The 21,798-nt window shown below is 41.5% G+C and overlaps 1 protein-coding gene across 8 annotated transcripts in view; it reads right to left on the minus strand.

Moving 5' to 3' along the window:
• LOC129718538 (titin-like) overlaps window positions 1–21,798 on the minus strand; it is a 219,263-nt gene that overhangs the window by 38,251 nt on the left and 159,214 nt on the right. For 7 of the 8 annotated variants that reach the window (XM_055669406.1, XM_055669405.1, XM_055669402.1 and 4 more), the window contains exons 3-5: window positions 20,557–20,813; window positions 13,986–20,494; window positions 13,762–13,919 (exon numbers count right to left, since the gene is read on the minus strand). In XM_055669406.1, coding sequence (XP_055525381.1) covers window positions 13,762–13,919; window positions 13,986–20,494; window positions 20,557–20,813 — 6,924 coding nt within the window. The remainder of the gene's footprint in view (window positions 1–13,761; window positions 13,920–13,985; window positions 20,495–20,556; window positions 20,814–21,798) is intronic. The other variant, XM_055669404.1, reaches the window with a different exon arrangement.

The following is a 21,798-nucleotide window of genomic DNA, read 5'->3' on the forward strand; positions in this document are numbered from 1 at the left end:
TTGTAATCTGAAGCATCCTGTCCAGCAACTCCTATCCTTTCCTCCTCGTGGTACCAGCCGAGGTACAAATAACCAAGCGAAGATCATGATAACCTACCTGCGGTGGGACCTCGTGCGTATGTTAACAGGGAAGGGGGAGGATGGGGATGTCTGACCTCCTCGGAGGAAATTCCAACCTTTCTGAGTGTCTGTTTCCCAAGTTAGGAGCGACTCACAACAGCGTCTGGCCCGGAGCGGGCGGCTGAATTAAGAAACGTGTAGTTTCAAACGCAATAGCCATGATGGCAGCCTCATCACGAGACTCTGTAGCTTAAGTAATTAAAACCCCGCAAGTTCGACAGGCTCTGTAGGAGATCTGTCGCAAAGGTGAGAAGGTGTGGAGTGTCCGTGGTGACAAGGTTCTACCAGAGCGGTGGATAAATTAACGAGCTGCGAACGGGTTTTTGAGTGCTGGGCAGAAAGCAGGATCGCGTGATCAACTGGAAGGCGATCAACGAGAGGATGTGTTTGCTAAGGATTACAGATCGTTTCTTCAACTACAGCATCGTGCACTGTCCGCACGAAGGTAGACCTGACGACCAGACGTAATCGTTCTTCGCGCAGTTGGAGGTAACATACGACAGCTGCTCGCCACGGACATCAAGATCGTTATCTAGGATATTAACGCCCAGAGGGTGTAGGGAAGTAATGAATAGACCGGTGATATGACCTCATAGTCTACACACCGACACGAACGACAACGGCCAACGATGCATCAACTTCGCAGCTTCCCGAGGTGGTTAGAGGTGATTAGAAGCACATTTTTTTCCACGCAGAGATATCCACGAGCCACTTGGAAATCGCCTGACTATCGAACAACAAATCAAATTGACGACGTTCTCATTGATGACCGGTTTTTCTCGAACATCACCAACATATGCTGCATTCAGGGTGCGGATATACATTCGCACCAGGGAATGGTTGGAAGAACGTTTATGCCTCATCTATAAAAAGGGCGATCGGCTTCAATGCAGCAACAACCGTGGCATAAGGTTGATCTCCAAAATTCTGCTCTGTCGTCTTTCTCCTCTGGCTAAAAAATTCGCAGGGCAGTATCAAGCGGGCTCCGCTTCACACAAACACGTGCTACTACGGATCAAATAATCACTCTCCGGCAGATCATTAAGAAATGCCGGGAGTACAACGTGCCCACACATCACATCTTCGCGGACTTCAAGGCAACGTATGAAACAGTCGATCGAGACCAGCTACTTATCAAAGCTGCTTCGGATCGAGTGATATATTTCGTGTGCGTATCGGGAACACTCTCGAATCCCTTTGAAGCGCACGGCGGGTTGAGACAAAGGGATAGATTATCCTGCACGTTATTTAACATTGCTCTTAAGGGTGTAATCTGACGAGCGGGTATTGAAACGATAGGCACGATTTCCAGTAAAGGTAGTCAACTTATAGGCTCTGCAGACGACCTCGACGTTATTACGAGAAACTTTGGGACGACGGAGACAATCTACGCCAGATTAAAAGTATAGGCTAGGAGAGTTGGACCAGTAATTAATGCGTCGAAAACTAAGTACATGAAAAGAAGAGGCTCGAGAGAAACAAACATTCACCTCCCACTGACGGTGATCATGGACGGCAGTGAACTCGAAGTGGTAGACTTGGGACCTCTGGTAACTGGCGACAATCACACAAGTAAGAAGATCCAACGACGTTTTTAAGTTGGAAATCGGGTCTACTTTGACCTTCGCAGGACGCATCGATCCAGCGGCACACGGCGCCGCACGAAACTGACGATGTTCAAAACCCTAGTTAGACCAGTAGTCCTCCATGGACTTTAAACCGTGACGCTTCGCACGAAGAGCTGATAGCTGGTTGCTTTTTCGTGATAATCCATACAAGTTACTGATTTATTCTTACAATCTGTTGGCTTCCAATAATTTCGTTTTAAAAGATAAATCGCTGATTTTCAATGCCAGGATTCCACGTGCACTTAAGTCTGTATACCAACCTTAGTTCGCCTCCTCGTGGTGCACTTTGGGTAACGCAAAATGAACTGCATAACCGAGTGTCTATTCTCCAAGTGAGGGGCGGCTCAAACAGCGTCTGACTCGGAACGAGCGGCTGAATAAGAAATGCGGATCCTGCACGCTCCACCTAAGATGGCAGTCCTATCGCGGGATAGGGACCTTTTAGTAAAAAGTTACAGAAAATTAAGAAAGATTTCGAACTGGATTTTTGGCAACGATTTTTATGGAAACACGGACATGAATCGGTACATGGAACATCTTGACCCTTGCCCAGCAGGGCAAGCTGGCTCAACTACCTAGGTAAGCTAGCCGCTTAATGCTCGAAACTCTGGGACTGAGCGAAGTCCGTTGGCCGAACACAGGTAAACACAAGACACCGTCCGGGCAAGTGTTGTTATGTTCTGGTATACGAGAAGAAAACGCAACTCGGGAGCGAGGAGTTGGGTTCCTGCTAAGCCCGCAGGCTCATGCAACCTTGATGAGATGGGAACCGATAAACGAAAGAATAATCGTTGCCAGATTTAGAACGCGGATTAGAAGCCTTACGAGAATCCAGTGTTATGCGCCAACTGATGCTGCCGACTTGCAGGAGAAAGAGAGTTTTTACAGTCAGTGTCAGTCAGTGAATAGTGTGGTGGAGAAAGTCGCAAAGGGGGACATCCAAGTCTACTTGGGTGACTTCAACGCTAAGATTGGTTCCAACAACGAAGACCTCGAGCGCATCATGGGACGCCATGGTTTAAGAGAAATCGCTAGAATTCCAGCGATGGGCTCCCTGTCCGAAGAAAGAGAAACGACTGCCGCCAATGGAGATCTCCGCTTGTTGTATGACATTTCTCGCCGCCTTAATGGTGTTAGGACAAATGCCAGAATGCCGCTGAAAGACAGAGAACCGACCAGCTCAAGCGCTTGACAGATCACTTTGAGCAACTCTTCCGAGTCTCAAACGTGCCTGATCAAGCGATGCAGCGTTTAGCTCCCGTAGTTCGACGTATTAACCGCGTCAACTCTGAGGCTCCAACATTAACTGAAATTGCAGCGGCAATCAAAAGCATGAAATCCATCAGAGCGCAGGAAATTGACTGCATTTCAGCCGAGATGCTCAAAGCTGACCCAACCCTGTCAGCACAGATGATGCATCAGCTCTTCGGAAAAATCTGGGAAACCGCGACTTTCCTGGATGCAGGGCATTTTAGTAAAAGAGCCTAAGAATGGGGATCTAACGGAATGTAGAAACTGGTGCGGCATCACACTGCTATGCATAACTCTCAAAGTACTTTGCAAGGTGATCCTGAATAGGATCCAGGAGAAAATTGACGCTACTCTCCGTCAGCAGCTAGGTCCCGAGCTGGCCGATCATGCGTTGGTCACATCGCAACGCTCAGTATCATTTATTATTATTTATTAGTATTATTTGCCTCCCTACCGGCGGCCATGGACACATAAGTATGTAAGTAAGTGGGACCAGAACAGCTTGAAGCAAGAGTGACGCCGGATAAAAGCTTGTTAGATTCCTTGTCATTGCGGATTGCTAACTGCAGATGACGCGAAATAATTCTCGCTTTATTATCTCTAGTAACAACGAGCAGAATTTCCATTAGGCGACATCCATAAATTACGCAACGCAAAAACCCAATTTTTGAACCACCACCCCATAAGTAACGAAACGTAACGCCAACACCTACCCTTCCATAAGAATTACGTAACGCTGTAGAGGGATTTGCTTGATAAAAATACTCGTTTTAGGAGAGTCTCTCCAGAGATTTTTTGTTACGTAACGCTGAACTCACTTCCTCCCCTCCCCTGTGTAACAATCGTTTGAAAAATTTACAACCAGGTCAGGCAAGACGGACACACTATGGTAGGGAAAGATGGACACACGGTTTTTCCAAAAACTTTCACATGTACACCCAACGCAAACGGGGAATATTTTATTACTTTCGGGCAATTTTTTATTACTTTTTGTGTCTTATGACTGCGCATTACACACAAAAAGTAACAAACAAAAAGTAATAAAAATTATGACGGCCACACGCTTGTATGTGTTTCTGCAGGAGAACATACAGCCAAGCACCGCAATGCATGTGTTGGCAAGACTTCACTCGCTGCATTTGTATTGATGCAACGATCTGGTTCATTTTTGTCTCCCTTCATCCACACATAATCAGAATCTCAACCGTCAACCTCAAATGTCCAATTAGAAACACTTTCGTTTCGTCCCCCAGTGTTTACTTGAAATGGAAATATGTAATACTGTCTGACCAGAGTTGCCGAAGTTGCGAATATTATTCTGGATGGGCACGAGTTTTGTATATTCAAACAGGTCCAAATGAGTTTCCATGAACCAATGATAGTCGTACTCTCATAACACGTGCTAAATATATGACAGTATGTGTTGTTACTTGACTGGGGAAGAATTTTATTGCTTTTTAAGTAATGGATTTGTTACCTAAAAGGTAATTTTGCGCTATTGCTTTTAAAGTAATAAGGAAAAGTTTTGTGTGTAGCATCTGTTGTGTACTACTGTTCACAAAGTACACCCGCGAGAGAAACCAGCAGATATTAATCACTTAGCAGTTAGAACAGGCCATATAGGCGGAGAATTTTCGCCTTCATCGAAACCCATCCTCTCAAACTGTTCACGTGATGTATAGATAAACTCTAATAACGTGGAATAATGTATAGCCATCACTTAACACATAAATCAAAAGAATGCTCAACGTACTTAACGTACTACATCTTTTTTGTGAGTGTCCACCTTTACCTTCGTAGTGTCCATCTTACCCACCCCAAGTGTCCGACTTTCCCAACCATGTCAAAAAACAGCAATTTGTAGTCTTATTTTTGAAGACCCAAAACACATAAAACTTGGAGGAAGTTCACTAATACCAAAAATGATTATGAAAACAAATGACCTTAAGTTTCAATTTGTATGACTACTGCGATCTAAATAGCAATACCTAAGTAATTATTTAGATTAAACCTTAGGGTGTCCGTCTTTACCTACTTTCCCCTACATCTATCGAATAAATTTAAGGCGGTACAAAATTCCATTGGTGTATCTCAATAGTGACAGCGACAAGTTTGTTCAAGCGGATTACCTTTTGCCGATGTCATGAAATGATTCTAGTTCTCTGCATATATCAAGATGGCTTGACAAAGTATTTTTTTAATTCTTTTATCACCAATATTTAGTGGTTAATTTGTGAGTTCGAAATCCAATTTGTGGTAATTTGTGGTTAAGTGGTTTCCGAGTAATTTTCAAAAAACTGAGTCAAGCCATCTTGAAACATAATTATGCTTCAAATAAATCGGACAACGATGATATATACATCAATCGAAAGCTCTTAATTTGTGGTACACGAAAATGTAATTTTAGGGTCATAATTATCAGTGTTTGTACGTAAATTTGTGTTTTATTGTTCACGTAGTTCTACGTTTTGTTTATTTGTTGTTGACGCTACAGGCCGCTAGTGGCGTTAGCTGTTTGCGGTGTTTGTCACTGCTATACCAGAGCCGGATTTAAGGGGAGGGCCACACAACATTTTTGGGGCCCCCACAAATCGAGAAAAAGTTTTTTTCTCTATCAAAAATGAGATTCAAATTTCGATTTTCACCAAGACAATTTGATCAGATCATTTCAAACTGAAACATTCCTTCAGTGTTATTTTTTCGCGAGCGCCAATATCACAACTACCTCCATAAAAGTTCACCTCGGATTCTCTTGGAATGACATATACTAATACACCATTTGAATCGAACCAGCGCGCATGGGAGGTAGAGCAGAGAAAGAAAATAACCCACGAGTTTTTATAATGCATTGCTGTTGCTTACTTGTCCGAATCAGGGATACCAGATGTGCTTTGCAAAGTGCAGATTTTCAGAGTCCGTGTGCAGATTTTACAGACCTGCAAAAGCAAGGCTGGATTTAAGGGGGGTCCCACATTTTGAGGCCACCACAAATCAAGAAAAAATAAACTTGTCTCATTTAATAATAAATTTTGAAAGTCTGACCCCCAATAATCAAATCCGCTTTCTATAGGTAGTTTCAGAGTCTAGTGAATGTTTCCTTTTAAGTATATTTGAAGAATTTGAATTTTAATAGTAAACTTGCAAAATATATGCTTAACTAAAATTGCATTGCGTAATAATTTGAGTTGCTTTCGAACGCAACTTTTTTCGTCGATGAAACTAATTAAAAATCGGTTGCATATGAAAAAAGCAACCCTTACTAACACGCAGAGAATCCATCCCCAGGATACCTATAACTCGGTGACGGAATCGTGAAAGTAATCGCAAAAACGATCCGGAGGATTCTCACTCACGATTCTTATTTCAAGAATCCTAGAGCCATATACAGCGCATTCCTGAGGATTCTTTTTCAGGAATCCTTTTCAAGGACGCTCAGGAATCCAATGTGAGGAATCCTAGAGAATCTATGCGAATCGTATGTGTTCGTCCAGGCAAGCTGTCAAATTTGGCATTGTGAATTTGCGAATTGAGTGTTATATAATTATATAATTGATAAATTTTCAGCGAAGACACCTCATAAAAAGATGTTCTGAAAAATTTCTGACAAACTTTCGTTAGGTTTTCAAAGATGAATAAAGTTTATTCTGGGGCCCCCACACAAGACTGGGCCCCAGACCCCCCACAATCGTAAAACCGGCTTTGCTGCTGGTTCTGAAAAATAATCCGTAGAATTTGGATTGCTTCCCTTTGAAAGTACATTTTCGTTACTGGTATCCTTTTTCAAACAAATTTACACACATTCATTTTGCGCCAGGTTGGCTACCTGAAATAGCAAGTGTGTTGGCTTAGTTCCCCGAATCTCAATATTTACCATATTCCCTACACGCACGCTCAGTAGGGGAGGATTATACAAAACGCACCAGTTAAGCGCGCAAATATTTACAGCGCTTCAAATCATTTTAAAGCGACATTGAACGTGTAGGATGATTGTAGGATCGATTTATTGTATGTTTATGACGAAGTTTATTATAAAATACTCGATATCAATGTCTTTTATTCTAAAAATTACCATTGCCGCCAAACAAGCCCGTGATCAAAACGCACCACAACAAAGGTCAGTATGCTCCAAAGCAGTAGGCTAATATGCCACTAGCAGAAATCAGCACGCGAAGTGAGAAGCGCTTGAAGTCTCGGAAGTAAAATCAAAATCTAAGTTGTCAAGCAATCTCCTGCAAGTTCTTCATAGTGCATTCTGCCTCAATTTTGATTTTGATTGTTTTAAGGTAAAAGTTGACAAAAGTTAGTGAAATAATTTAAAATACTCATAATATTATAAACTCCAAAAGTGTAAAGGTTAGGGGAACCATAGTTTTTTTTTTGTATTATTTACAAGTCAGTTAATCATAAAAGCGTAAATAAAATTCATCAATTCATTCACACTTTTTTATATGAGAACTGTAGAGAAGCTGGGTTTTTATGAGAAAAGCGAAGAGTTTCGTCATAAAAAGCCACACGTGTAAGTATTTTGGGGAAATAATAACAAGCGCCATTTTAACCAACTGGTGCGTCTTGTACGGTTCTCCCCTATAGCAGTGCCAAACTCCGCAAACAGCCAACGCCGCTATAGGCCAGCAGCGTCAACAACAAATAAACAAAACATAGAACTACGTGAATAATAAAACACAAATTTCTGTACAAACATTCGTAATTATGACTTTAAAAATTACATTTTCGTGAACCACAAATTAGGAGCTTTCGATTGATGTATATATCATCGTTGTCCGATTCATTTGAAGAAAAATCATGTTTCAAGATGGCTTGACTCAGTTTTTTGAAAATTTCTCGGAAACAACTTAACCACAAGTTACCACAAATTGGATTTCGAACTCACAAATTAACCAATAAATACTAGTGATAAAAGAATTTGACAAATTACTTTGTCAAGCCATCTTGATATATGCTAGTTGTCTTATTATTTTTCTCACGCACTGTAAGCAAGCAAACAACACATTAAAAGTGAACAAACGCTACCAATACACGCATAACTAGGCGTTAGCGGTACCCAAACGGCTAAAGGTAAACGTGCCGGATCCGAACAGAACCACTTACACGTCCGGACACAATCAGCAGTGCTACAGGCATGATTATATAACGGTGCTTTCCACACAGACGGGAGATCCAAAATCTAATGCTGTGGAAGGTTAATCACCAGTGCGGTCCAGCGAGTGTTACAGTGAAAATCATACAAACATATTATATTTGAAACAACAACAGCAAATCCTTTATATACTTTACATTTTTTTGTTGGAAGACAAAAGTATTGGTTTTTTAGTTTGATTAAGATCGAGACTGAGAGAATGGAAGAAATGTGCTGAAAACTGTCTGAAATTTTCGTGGCAGTCAGGCCCTACTTACTTCGTGGTTAAGTTGGCCATGGACTGGTACAAATCGGAAAACGTGATAATTGTTCCCAATAACATAAATTCCCCAGATTGTCCTGAAATTCGTCCCAATGAGCGATTTTTGGCTCTGTTCAAGAGGTATCTGCGCCAACATGTTCAGCTAGCAATAACCGTGGAAACATTCAAACGAGATAAGACGAAAGCGCTTACAATCGTTGCCAATCAATCTGTAAAGAACCTTACGGAGTAGGTTAGAAAAAAAGTTTGAGTACTTGCTTATAAAAGAAAAATCGGAAAACTTAATGATCTGTTGATAAACAATATTGAGAAACCATATGTAAGATAAAAAGTTGATATAAATAAAAATATGGTTCTCGAGTTATGCAGAAAACTGTAAATCCATAGAAACGCTGCTGATTGTTCTTCGCTTCAGAGTGTTTCGAATACCATAGAAGGAGACTGAATGATACAAACACGAAATTATTTATTGTATCCAAGTTCACTTGCATTCAACAGTATCGCGAGAATCTATGAGAGATTATCATCAGTAATACAAAATGTTGAATCCAAATGAACGTTTGATTGTGTTCAACTGTTTGCTTACCGGAGCAAGTAGGTATCATCAATGCTTACGGAAATTGTAGCGTGGTGCATTAGCATGTGATATTTGAAATCACCAAGAATCATCGGGGTATATCACGGTGCAAGCACGACCTGGAGTAGCCGAATTCTGCCTACAAGCAACCAACATTTGGAAGAATCGTTACGTTCGCTGGAGTGCAATCGTTTACGATTCTCTCGTGGGACACTCGCTAGGTATATATTGCGTGCTCCATATAAAGCAGGCAATACTGACACAAAATCATCAAAGAAAGCTACCATATATTTCTTTGCTCTAAGTTGTCTTTAGTCAGCCTATACACCAGAGAGACGAGAGACGCCGAGACACTCACCGTTAAGGCAACTGTCACCATCAAAACGGGCGATAATTAATTTTGCATTGCCGTTATCCGTTTTGATGTTGACAGTTGCCTTAACGGTGAGTGTCTTGTCATTTCTCTAATATACAGGTTCCCTAGTTGTCTTTTGCATGCGAGAGAATGTGTTTGCAGTGTTTGTTGTGTTGCAGTTCTCCCTACCAGAGAGGGGAGGGATCTTGAACTATCATAATAACCTTCTCCGGCCCGAACCTACATTTCTTGCGGATCGGCTCAATAATTTCTAAGTCTATCAGGCAGACAGAACTCCATTTTTATAGGTTAACTTAATCCGGAACTTCATTTCTATAGGTTTTCCCCATTAATGATTAATAAATTCTAACATCTAAACGGTTTGTTTGGTATAGTGTCTTCGGAAAAGTTATTGATAATAATTTTGTCTATCCAAAAAAAGTATACACTGTGAAAAAAACGTTTTTTTTAGAAAATTTAAACTTTTTCAGTTTTTATTTCTCCAAGTTTGTACAAGTATCAATGTTTAGCTAGCATTGTGTAGTTTTCTTAAAAAATTAAAAAGTGGGTGAGATAGTCAATTTTTAATGTGTTTTTTCAAGACAATTATTTCTTACGGTGTTTTTTTTCTGGAACGACAAAAATGTTGATCACAATTTTGCTGGAGATATCACATAACTCCAACAAACTATTTCGGCTCGGATGAAACGAATAATTTTATTGAAGAAATTAGCTTTTTCTCATTTCTTCATGACCGGTCAACCATAAATGTATACGAATAGCACAAAATATCATCTCTACTGCCTATAATCGTATACCAGTCCCATGTGGATTTTCATCGTTTTTGAGTTAAATATCAGATTTCATCTATTTCTTGGTTTACTATCGATTAAGGAAACAAAAAAGTATGTTTTATTTGAAAAAAGTCAGGAAAAAATGTGAGGTCAAATTGTCCCATCTTAAAAATAATCGCATATAAGTCCCACAAAATGTTTTTTCTGAGTATGGCCATATTCTTTCTTCAATCCATATAACATATACTTGGTGCTGTTTTTTAAGCTTTTAACTGTGTATTTTATGTGTTTTGTGAAAAATCATAAAATAATTAATGAATCCAAAATTGTTTCGATTTAATTCCATACAAAAGTTAATTTTAAATAGACACTGAAACTGCAACATTTTCTGAAGTTCGTTCCCAAAAGGTTATCGGGTTCGTCAATCAGAGGGATAATAGCCACGAGCAATGCTTCTTTCTGTGAAGTGTTAATTTTCTGTGGATGATCTGCTCATTTCAAATGATGAAATTGAAATTGTCAGAACTCAAAAGAAAAAAACAGCTTGTATCGCTTTTCATCGTTGTCGTCTTCCGTCAAGTCTTTGTTGTACTGAAATTGGAAACTTCCCTTTCTCAATACCGTGGAATGGGGTGAAATTGATCAGTGGGGTGAAATCGATCACCTGAAAATTCGTGATAAAAAATACTAATTAAAAGATATTGCTCTTACAACACTAGGCAACGTTAACGTGTCCTTAAAAGCAACTTTTGCATGATTCACATACCTGTCAAATTTAACCCTCGCATGCCCGGTGCAATTTTTCATATTTTCGAAAAATTCTTCTAACTCAGTAAAAACTCAATCGAATTTGATCAAACAAGTTTCCAAATAACAATAAAAAGTATTGAATTTACTTGAAGTAATCTTATTTGAGGGTTAATTACGTTAAATTTGGAGAAGTAAGTGAAGTTTGATAAAAGCACAAAATATGTAATTTTCAACAATGATTATTCCATACCATTAAAGAAATACTGACGAATTCGCAGGAAACCACAAAGATTTTAATTTCAGAGCTAGTTTTTGAGCTTTTGCAACAAACCGAACTGAAATCGGTCTACGGAAATCGGGACGATCAAATAAGAGCAAATTTAGCAACAAGCAGCTCGTGAACCAAAATAAACAAATTTTAACCTGAAATATCATTATTTTCGTTTCCAAACTAGCTGTAAATGATATTTTCAGTACAGAAATCATCATTTATCTTTAGCATATCGAAAAAAACCACATTGGCAAAAGAATGTATAGATTTCAATGGTGATCATTTTCACCCCAATTTACCTCATAGTACCTTATAGAGTAATCGAATTCATTTCATGGAGTAGACGATAGAAATTGCACCAATAGCTATAGAGGTTTACTGGAGCACATTCCAGTACATATTTTAAAATTATACTATTTCGGGAAAAATGTACATGAAGCTAGTTAATTGGAAATTGTTATAAAAATTGATCAATTTCACCCCATTCCATGGTACCACTTTTCCATAATGCTAAATGCACGGGCCAACGCGGAATAATTTTATTCAGCACGTATTGCGAAACACTAAAGACGTGCGAAAGGAAATTATCCAAGTGAGACTGGTATGCGATTATTTTGCTACTCGATGGCCTGAATAATAGCATATCAGTCTCTTCATTATTTTGCATTGTAATTTTCACGAAAAAGGCAATTCTTTAAATGAAGAAGTTATGATTAAGGTCTATTTCATTACATTATGTCGAAAAAATAAGAATAACTCACCCCAAACGGGTGAAATACCCAAAACAAGAAAAATGTCTTCAAGCGCTGTTTTCTCAACTAGTTGATTTTCCCGATGGGACTGATATGCGATTATAGGCAGTCTAGCCAATAAAAACATCTTTGCAAAGTTTCAGCCAGATGAAAAATGGTCTATTTGTCGATATGTTAAAATTTCTTTCTAGCAAAATCTAAATGCAAAAAAATAGTCGAAAGCAGTCATTTCATCTCGAATTGTATCTAATTTAGGCTTTACAGAGATTATTCGAAGTGTCAGTTTGCCCCAGTCCGACCCAACCACGATCTGTTTAATTTCTTTCCTCACTTATTTGGAACACGGTCATGAAGCATCGCACCAAACAGTGAAGTGCGGTTCAGATGGGGCGATATGTTTTACCTACATCATCTCCACTCATTACCACCGTGGTCATCATTATTACCATTACCAGCACCTATCAACATCATCATATAAACGCGGTATGATCACTAGCTTATCAAGTAGCAGTGAAAAATATTAACTGCACTCATACACATGATCAAGTCCGACAATAGCGCTAATGGGTATATAGTATAAAAAAATCAGCGCGCGAGTCGAAATTATCTTGTGATCCTATAGTGCCAAACGGCGAAAAAGTTGATTATCATAAAAAAAAGTTCAATTTAAAAGCCGAACCAAAAACTCATGTACAAGCGAAACTCAAACTCCATCATTCATACGGCGATTGATGCAGATTGAAGAACAAAGTATTGCCAAAGTCCGCCTCGGTACGATCCACCCTACTGCACGCGTCGATACAGAACCAAATTTAGTTCTATTTTCAGAGTCACGCCCGCAGCTGTTCACTTTCGCTCAGACTGGAAGCGGCCTTTCTTCAGCCATATTTAGCATCGCTTCGGGACAAGAAAACTCGGCGCGCTTGGCAGGAAAAACCGATGTATAGAGTGCCGGAAAAGCTGCCATGCCATCAACAGATTTTTTTTCTGTTGAGTTGTTTGCTCGTTTCTAGTGGGCACACAAACATTGGAGATGACCTGGCGAAATGCACCTCTGAACTAGGAATAATTTGACGTTTCGATTTAGAGCCACTGTATTGAAAATTATACATTTGTGAAGAATAACCATGAGTGACTCAAGCAGTTTTCTCTCTTGCAACGTAAACATTTTATTTCCTGTACAGATTTTACTACGTTTAACTTTTGTTTGCTTCACGAATCGTTAGTCGATCAGCACAAAGACAGGCTATAAATACCAAATGCTCGAGGTTATTCTAGTTCAAATACGTGCTTTTAACGCAAATCAAATTACCTGACATGCAATAAATAGACTGAAAAAATAACCAATCAAATTTTAACTTTTTTTAAACTGCCTAAAAACCATAAAAACTGCACTGCCAAACGTAATGCATCGTCAATTTCGTTCGCCCGCTGAATGTGAAACAAACAAGTCAATCCGAAATAACATTATCTATTTTACTGGCGACCTTGACAGTTGAGTGACGAAAATGTAAACGATTCTCCCGGTTTCTCCCCCTCCGACAGATCATCTTTCGGTAAAATTGCGCGAAAGATACACAACAACGACGTTCGAACAGTGATTTGATTAATGTTCACTGCAAGTTGTAAAGTTTGTCCGGTTCAAGTGTACATGACTGTTAACGTAACAAAAAATAATAACTCTTGGTACTGCTTACTAAGCAGCGCTTGCCGTTAATGACCTATTAATTAGTTTTAGAGTCGCTTTACAGTGGGTCGTCCTTCAATCGGAAACACTTCCTGCACCTGTCACTCAGCATCACATTCGGTTAGAGTTACTAGAGTAATTTCCTCGGACACTTACCTTTTGCGTGCCGGGTGCGCACTCAACGGTCGACGATTCTTCCTTCATTCCGCTAGCGATCATTGACTCCATACCGCTCATCAGAACTGAGGCACCAAGGAACTTGTTTAGCAGAGCACGGGCTTCACGGTCTTCATCATTGTCGCCTGCTTCTTCCACTGCAGCAAAATTGAAAAGTAACTCATTAAACAATTAATTAGATTCGTTTTTGTCTATGAACTCACCATTATCTGCATTCCGCATCCGTTCAAGCACATCCTGAACCCCGGAAACACGACTGCCATCGTTCAGGAACGATCTAGTCTGGCGAGTACTGCTGCTACTTTGACTTTTGCGGAAAACAACTCCGTCGTCCATTTCCTCTTGCTCTGTTGTTGTGCTAGAGCTCATAACGCTTTCGCGTGCCGCCGACCGGTGGGAGCTTGTACCTGCGCGCAGCTCAATATCGTTTTCGTCGAAATCAACCGATCCGGAGCGAACCGAACTGATTTCGCATGGTGTCGATGAACGGCTCGAATGGCTCTGGGTGGATCGTAAGATCAGGCCAGCCTTCGGGTAGGATTTCTCCGAAACCAGCGAAGACGAGGACTCTTTGTGTACAAATCGTTCGGTCAGCTCCTTTACTGAGCCTTTCCGAAGCACTTTGGGTTCCCTTTGCGGAAGATCATCCATTGTGCCAATTTCGGTTGTCACTTGACTGTTGCCGTTACTGAATTTTTCCGTTTTCGTTACCGAAATTAATCCTTTACGTGAGTTTTCACGCTCCAGTAACTTTTCGCGAACTTCTGCCAAGCTGCGTTTGCTACTTGAGACGTTCAGATCTTCTAAATCTTTCGCGTCGGAGGAGTATACTGTAGTTTTGCGTTCACCGACTGGTGCTGAACCGTTTTCCGAATACAAAGTTTCCGTCACGAAAGTTCCGGTGATCTTTGATGTTGTTTCTGTATCCGAAGGAGGGGCTGCTGACTTTTTCTTCAACGCTCGAATTCCGAACAATGGTAACCCGTTCTCATCTGTTGGACCAACGCCATAGCTGGAGGTTATACAATCAGTAGGCTTGGTTTCCTTCGGTGTATCACGCATGGTGGACGTAGTTTTCTTCGCGGTGCTCACAGTCGAAGTCGTTCGGAAACTTCGCGTTGTGTCCGATGCTTTCTTGAGAATGTTACTTGTTGCCCAAATCGGTTTGTCGTCTTTCGATTCTTTTGGAGTAATCCTTTCATTGGGCTTGGACGTTTTAGTTGTGGGTGTGACAGGTGATGTTGTTGCTTGAGTAACCGTTGTTTTTTCATACGTTGCTGCTCTGGGTTTGGCTGGACTTACACTCCGTTGTAGAGGCTCGGTTTTCCTTTCAACTTCCACCGTTTTGGAGACTCTGATGTCAGCATCTTTTTTCAGCACTCTTGTAGGACTTGATTCCTTTCTTTTTGGGCTTACATCACGAACGCGATTGGTTCGCATCGTGGATGTCGTTGTGGTAGTCGTTGTTACCGTTGTTCCCGCTTTTTCACCCATCTTCTTAACTAAGCGAATCTGAGCCCGAATTCGTCTGCGTTGTTCATAACCTGTAACGTTTTCCAGCATCTTTTCCAGTGCTTCCAAATCGAACATTTCTTCGATCATCAGAGCATCTACTGAGTTTTTACGTTTCACAGGCGATGAGAGCACGTTCCTTCCAGAGTCAGTTCGTTTCAACTCAACACCAAATTTGTTTGTCATCTTGGTAACAGGTTCTGGCTGTTGAATTTGATGTGAGTTATCTACGGACTCTCGACGGCTACTGTTCATGTGTTCCAATGAGCTAACGGTGTGATTCATGTATGAAGGCTTGTTTCCGGGCGTCGGTGTATCGCGAGAGATTGATCGTTCATATTTCTCGCTGATCGATGGTCTTTTGGCGGTATTGTGCGAGAATTCCTGGGTGTCTTCCTGTGATGTTGTTGACCTTATAAGCTCAGATGTGTCCAGTTTTGAGGAGGAAATTCTCTTTTCAAACAAATCCTTTTTCGTTGAAACTGTATCGCGTATGTAGGCAGGAGTTTGTGGAGTACCGCTTCCTCGACGCGACTTCGGTGTTTCCTGTTTGCTCTCGACAGGTTCTTCTTTCTTCAAATCTTTCTCGGCTTTCAGCTGCGTTCGCTTGTATACGCCAATATCTGTTAGTTTAACGTCCTTTTGATCTTTCTCCTGTACTGTTTTGATCTGAGTTTTCTCGGTAGTTGTCGCTAGTGACGAAGCAGCTTCCTTCTTTCTGCGGTCTTCCCATACTGACGGGCGGTTCAGGATATCCTTCTGCCTAGCAGTTTCAAAGGCAGCAGGTTTGCCACCATTCTCAAATATCTCCTTTACCTTTTTAACTGCTTCGGTACTACGCAGGCCAACACCTTGCGGTACCTTATCCCTTGGCTTAGTTAAGGTAGCTGTCGTGTATCGCTCGGTGATTCTCGTTTTATGGTCGCTACTTAAACCACTCACTGCTTCGTCAACTGTTTTCTCCGTTCGACTGGTCTGTTTCATCACGTTTTTAACCAATTCTGGTGACTTCTGTGGCGCACTCGATCCGGAAATAAACTTCTTTTTCTTCTCCGAAACACTCAACAACGATTCATCGTTATCCACTACGCTAACCGCCGAACGGTCCATTTCATCGGTTGCCGAAGTTACGGACGAAGCCATCCAATCTGTTGACTTACCGGTATCCACGTTCGCAAACTTGGACACCTTTTCGTTGACACTCAGCAAACACTCATCCGACCCAGCCACATCAACCGTTACCTTGCATTCCGGAACAAACGGTCCAGAGGTTTTAATTTTCTTCACTTCCTCCGCCGTTGAAATAAACTTTGTAACTTTATCCGAAACGCTAAGCAGACACTCATCCGACTTGAGATGTTCATCCAACTCTTCATACTCGTGACGAACGAAACGATTCGGGGTTTTCGTTGCTGGAATATCTTTAAGCCTATTCGCTTCTTCAACAAACTTGGAAACCTTCTGGGTTACGCTAAGCAGCGATTCGTCATCCTCAGTCACGCGATCCAGGTTGGTAATTCGGCTGGCCCGAGCAGCGCGGACTTCATGATCTTCAACTTCAGTAATCTCACAACCGACGTACTCGTTTGTGGCTTCCTCGAAAATTGGAATGTTATTCACCCTGGGAACCCGCTTGGGTTCATCATCAGGCTCCTGAACAGCATCCGGATAGCGTGGTTTACCGGTATCTTCGTCCGGTGAGACTGGAATGGGAATCAATTTATTCGGCGTTGGTTCCCGTGAAGATTTTGCCTGCTGAATGTCGATCACAACGTTGTCTAGATTGCCAGAATCGATGGTTGGCTTGGCGGACAGATTAATCGTTTTGGTCGATACGCATTTGAGAGGACGATCGGTTTTCTTAACTGCAGCCGACGTGTTAGCTGTCGTGGTAGTTTTAGTGGTGAAAGTTTTCTTAGAAGTCGTGGTAGAGCTGGTAGCTTTTAAACCATTATCGCTAGACGAACGTGGGTAGGTTTTTTCAACCCTCCCAGTCGTACGATATACCGGGGCCGAATCCTTTCTATCAGACGATGGTTGTTTTCTTGCTGTAGAAAATGTAGTAGTTGTAGTTTGCACTGTAGTTACAGTTTCATTTTCAACCTCATTGTCCGAAATGCCAGTGTCTTTGTCAGATTCAGGTTCAGTGTAGTCTCCGACGACTTTTTTAAAAGTTTTGATTGTTTTCGTACAAGTTCTACCAGCAGTTTTATCCTCTGTGATTGCTTTAGTGGTTGTTGCTTTACGAACTGGCTCGATCTTAATCTTCGCTACAGTAATGTGATTCTTCAGTTTTTCGGACTTTACTGGACTTGTTTCTTGAGGGCGTCGCTTGTCCGGGCTAGTTGCTGGAGTTCGTGGTTTATTTACAGTTCGAACATTTTTGTCCGTTGTTGTTTCCGTTTTGTCGAAAACAGCTTTGCGCTTGACGTCGAAATCCGAGGAACTTTTGCTAGTTACCGCACGGCTGCTAGTAGTTCTACGCTCGAATTTACTATCGGACGTTTGCTTCGTAAGGATTTTATCAGATTTTTTCGCTTCAACTATCGGTTGTATAGTGATTTCCGTTACGGATATATTCTTGCCCTCCTTCTTCTGGTTCACGAGTATATCGGCCTTCGACGTTGTGCTTTTCGTTATTGAGGTCTCAGTAGTATGTACGGATTTACGCGTCGGAGATCCAACAGAAGTCTTGCCAACCGGAGACCTTGCTTTTTTGTCGGTTGGAGGCGGCGATCGCTCATGAGAACGCGAGCATCGGAACGGAGATTCTTCTTTCTTGTACGCTGTAGTTTCGGAATCCTTAGAATGTCGGTCGGGAGATGGTTGTGATTTATTTTTTACTGGAGCTTCTTTCGGGTATCTCTCTGGAGATGCCTGAGATGGCTTACGAACCGGCGACGTTTCCTTGGGTTGCTTCGATGATACTTCTTGTTTGGGTTTTCGTTCGGGTGAAGGTTGTGAATGTTTTCGCATCGGAGATTGTTCCTTCACCAGCAGCTGTGGCTGCCGTTCCGGTGAAGGTTGCAATTGCTTACGCACAGGAGACACAGTTTTAGCAGGCGACTTCTCTTTTACGGGAGACTTACGAGTAGGAGATGATTCTTTACCTACCTCTGACGGTTTTCTTTTAGGAGAAACATTCCTCGCTTCGACACCTCTCTCCATAGCAATGAAGTCGTCAGTTTTGCGAGAAGTTCTTTTTGTTTCGGATTCAATCGATTTAATTTCTTGTTCGATTTTCTTACGCTTCTCACGAATTTCCGAACTTCTAGTTAGTGTATTATCGTACGTACTAAAAATGCTTGGTGCATCAGGTTCTGCTTTCCCTTCCGCCGGCTCACCGGAATCGGGCATGCCAAGAATCTTACGACAGCGCTCCTCGAAGGTTTCACTGCGTACAAGTGGAGGCTTTTCTTTTGGAGTTTTCACAGATTTTGTAGTTTCAGCTGGTTTTCGAGCGTCCTCGTTCAAATCCACCTCCTCAACCGTTGTTGTTATCTCAACATCATCGCTGACGTTTTGCAGGTTTACCTTGATGGTAATATCGTCCACATTTGTGAGGTGGCTTTTCGTATCAAAGACTTTCACATCCTCTCGTACTTGCTGTTGAAGTTTTTCGTTTGTAGAAATTGTGATTGTCGTATCGATATCGAATGTTTCCGAAGAATCAGTCCGAATCAATTTTTCAGAGGTAGTTTTAGTCGGCGATCTATCCCTGCTGGGTGAAGATGTTTTTCCGGAGGTAGTTTTAGTTGGTGATCCTTCTCTCTTGAGTGGAGATACACTTCGTGAATTACCAACTGAGCAGAATGGCGATGAGTCCTTCGAGGTTTTTGAAGGAGATGTTGGTCTTGTTAGTTTATCAGGCGATGGTCCTCTTGGAGTCATGTCAGGCGTATTCTGAGGGACCTTTTTCGGGCTAAGCGAGCGTTCTTTTAGTTTCGTTTTGTCAACCGTATCGTAAGCGTCCATAGAGGAAGACTCCTGAATTGTGGTTTCTTTAAAGTTGGATTGCTTGCGTTCGGAGGTTACAGTTGGACGCATGTAATCTTTGTGGGAAATGTCTGTTCTACTTGTACGCGTTGTAGTGTGGCTGCTGAAACGACTAGTATCGGAATCACGTGACGGTGACCGTCTACTGTGAATGGATTTGTCTGGACTGACACTGGATCTTCCTGAAGCCGAATGAACCGAACGAACGCTTCCAGTGGGAGAAGTACAGCGAAGTGACCGGGCGAATGAATCGTGTGCCGCATCTACGTCGACAGTTATTTTGTGCTGAGCAGTAACTTCTTGCTGTTTTTTGACCTGCTCAATTTGTTGACTCGAAATTCGTTCTTCAGCAATAAACTGCTGATTGGTTACCTTGTCAGCAACTGCTTTCTTAGACGAACGATATTCGGTTTCATCTCGAGCCGCTTTTGAGCTGGTTCCCGATCTTTGTGCAATCTCATCCCATTCGTACTGCGTCCAAGACAAGTTCGCAGTTTGTTCTTGTGGCTGCTCAACCACCTCTTCTTGTCCAATTTTCTCATATCTTTTATGTGTTATTATCGTTCCGTCCTCAATTTTCTTCTTGACGACAATTTCTTTTGTGGTTGGATTAACCATCTTTTCTTCCTGGGAAAGTATTTCACCTGGTTGTTCTATCATTTTCATAACCTCTGCCACGCGTACATCGTTCGGACGATCAAACTCGCTATATCCAAGCTTATCAGGACTCTCAAGAGGAGGTATATATTCGACAAGATTACGAGTTTTCTGACTTTTGTAGCTCGATGTTTGCTGGAGCCCAGCTTTCATATCGGTTGTGTCCATTTTAATCGGCACAAAGTCTGTTTCATCGCCTGTAGATTGTTTCGAACTGCTAACCATCCGCGAAGAGGACGAAGTGACCGACGTGGAATGGGAGGTTTGCACCTTACTGCCATCTTCCTTTTCGAAAACGCCACTCTCCGCAAGAAAAGTTGCTTGGTCGTGTTTTTTATTGTGCACAAAATTGTCAGCATCTCCTACCATACGTTCGCTGACAGCTTCTTCATTTTTACCGGCAAATGAGGTCCGTCCACCGTCTACTTCCTTAGTACCTTCTGTGGTGGCAGAACTTCGCACCGTATGTGTCGTACCATCAGCACTCACCTCTTCCGATGTAGTTACGTGCCATCCGCTGTTATCTGAAGGAATAACGGTGCCAAAGCTACAAATAAACCAATAACTTCAGTGAGCGAACAGTCGTTTGTATCGTTACAGCACTCTTACCGTGTGGGACTTTCCGAGTCACGAACTTCCTTAGATTTGAAGCTTTCGAAGCTCTGATCGGCCAGCGAGTCGCCATGACTACCGGTGACGGTGGTCTTCGACAAACCGTACTTGCTGCTAATATTGTTTTGCTCCATAATGGATGTCAACGGGGGAGTCTCAATCTGGGAGTACAATGCTTTTAGGCGCTCCTCGCGCAGCTTGTACATATGCGCACGGATTTCCCGTTTGCGGCCGAAATCCTGTGCGTCGTGCCACTGGAAAATAGAGGAAAAGTAAACCGGTTAGGGGTGTGTTAGTAAGTTATGGAAGTTGTTGCACACAGAATCAGTCGATTCTGTTGCAACTCTCTTTATTAGAAAACAGTTTGTACAATTATTACCTACAATAATATAATCTTTTACCCCTTTGCAGAATTATCAACTTCTTTCTACAGTGAAGTGGGTTAAAAAATGTGAGTGGGTGAAAACCAATGTGACGAATTGTATCTTGACAACGCACATGAAATTGGCTCAACTTAGATTCAACTTTATCATTCTAAATTATCGATATTTGTATTAAAACATTCTGCATAGCAGGTGTATTTTACGTACAGCCGAAAATACTTTTACAAAAACCTCAAGTATAAACACCGTTTTGCAACGCTTTGTTTAGGACCACTGGAAATAGGTTGTGTTCCTGACCACTGAGAAAGACTCGGTCATCAGTGAACTTGTTCAGAAGGTAAATTTCACCTCTACATGGCACTAGTGAGCACCAAATTCGTCACCTTCTACGCGACACTAGTGAGCACGGAATTCGTCGTATTTTGATCTTATCCTACGGTACCAATTTATAAAAAATTGCGTTCTTCAGTAAACATGTTCAAGTGAAAAAATAAAATGGAAACAAAAAATTATAGATCCATCGCTAAAGAAAATTCAAAACAAATAAAATAAAATAAATAAAATAACTAGGTGAGTTGCTGAATTGAATTCTTGAGATAAGTTTAGTTTATAACACTCAAAACCAGTGGTCTTATTCCCAACCAATCTGTTCATGAGGCAAAAGCCAAAGAACCCCATACTAAGCTGTCTATCAAGCCTTTGACCTCCTGAACAACTTTTCTGAGGACCAGAGCTCCTTAGGTTTTTGGAAATAGAGCTACATAAATCTGCTCGTTTTGGTTTTGCATATCTTTTCAGCGTGCTGCAATGCGCATATTTTTGTGTCGAAACATGGGTTATCAATCATCAATTTACG

This window comes from Wyeomyia smithii, chromosome 1 (genome assembly GCF_029784165.1).
Source record: "Wyeomyia smithii strain HCP4-BCI-WySm-NY-G18 chromosome 1, ASM2978416v1, whole genome shotgun sequence".
NCBI classification, from domain to species: Eukaryota; Metazoa; Arthropoda; class Insecta; order Diptera; family Culicidae; genus Wyeomyia; species Wyeomyia smithii.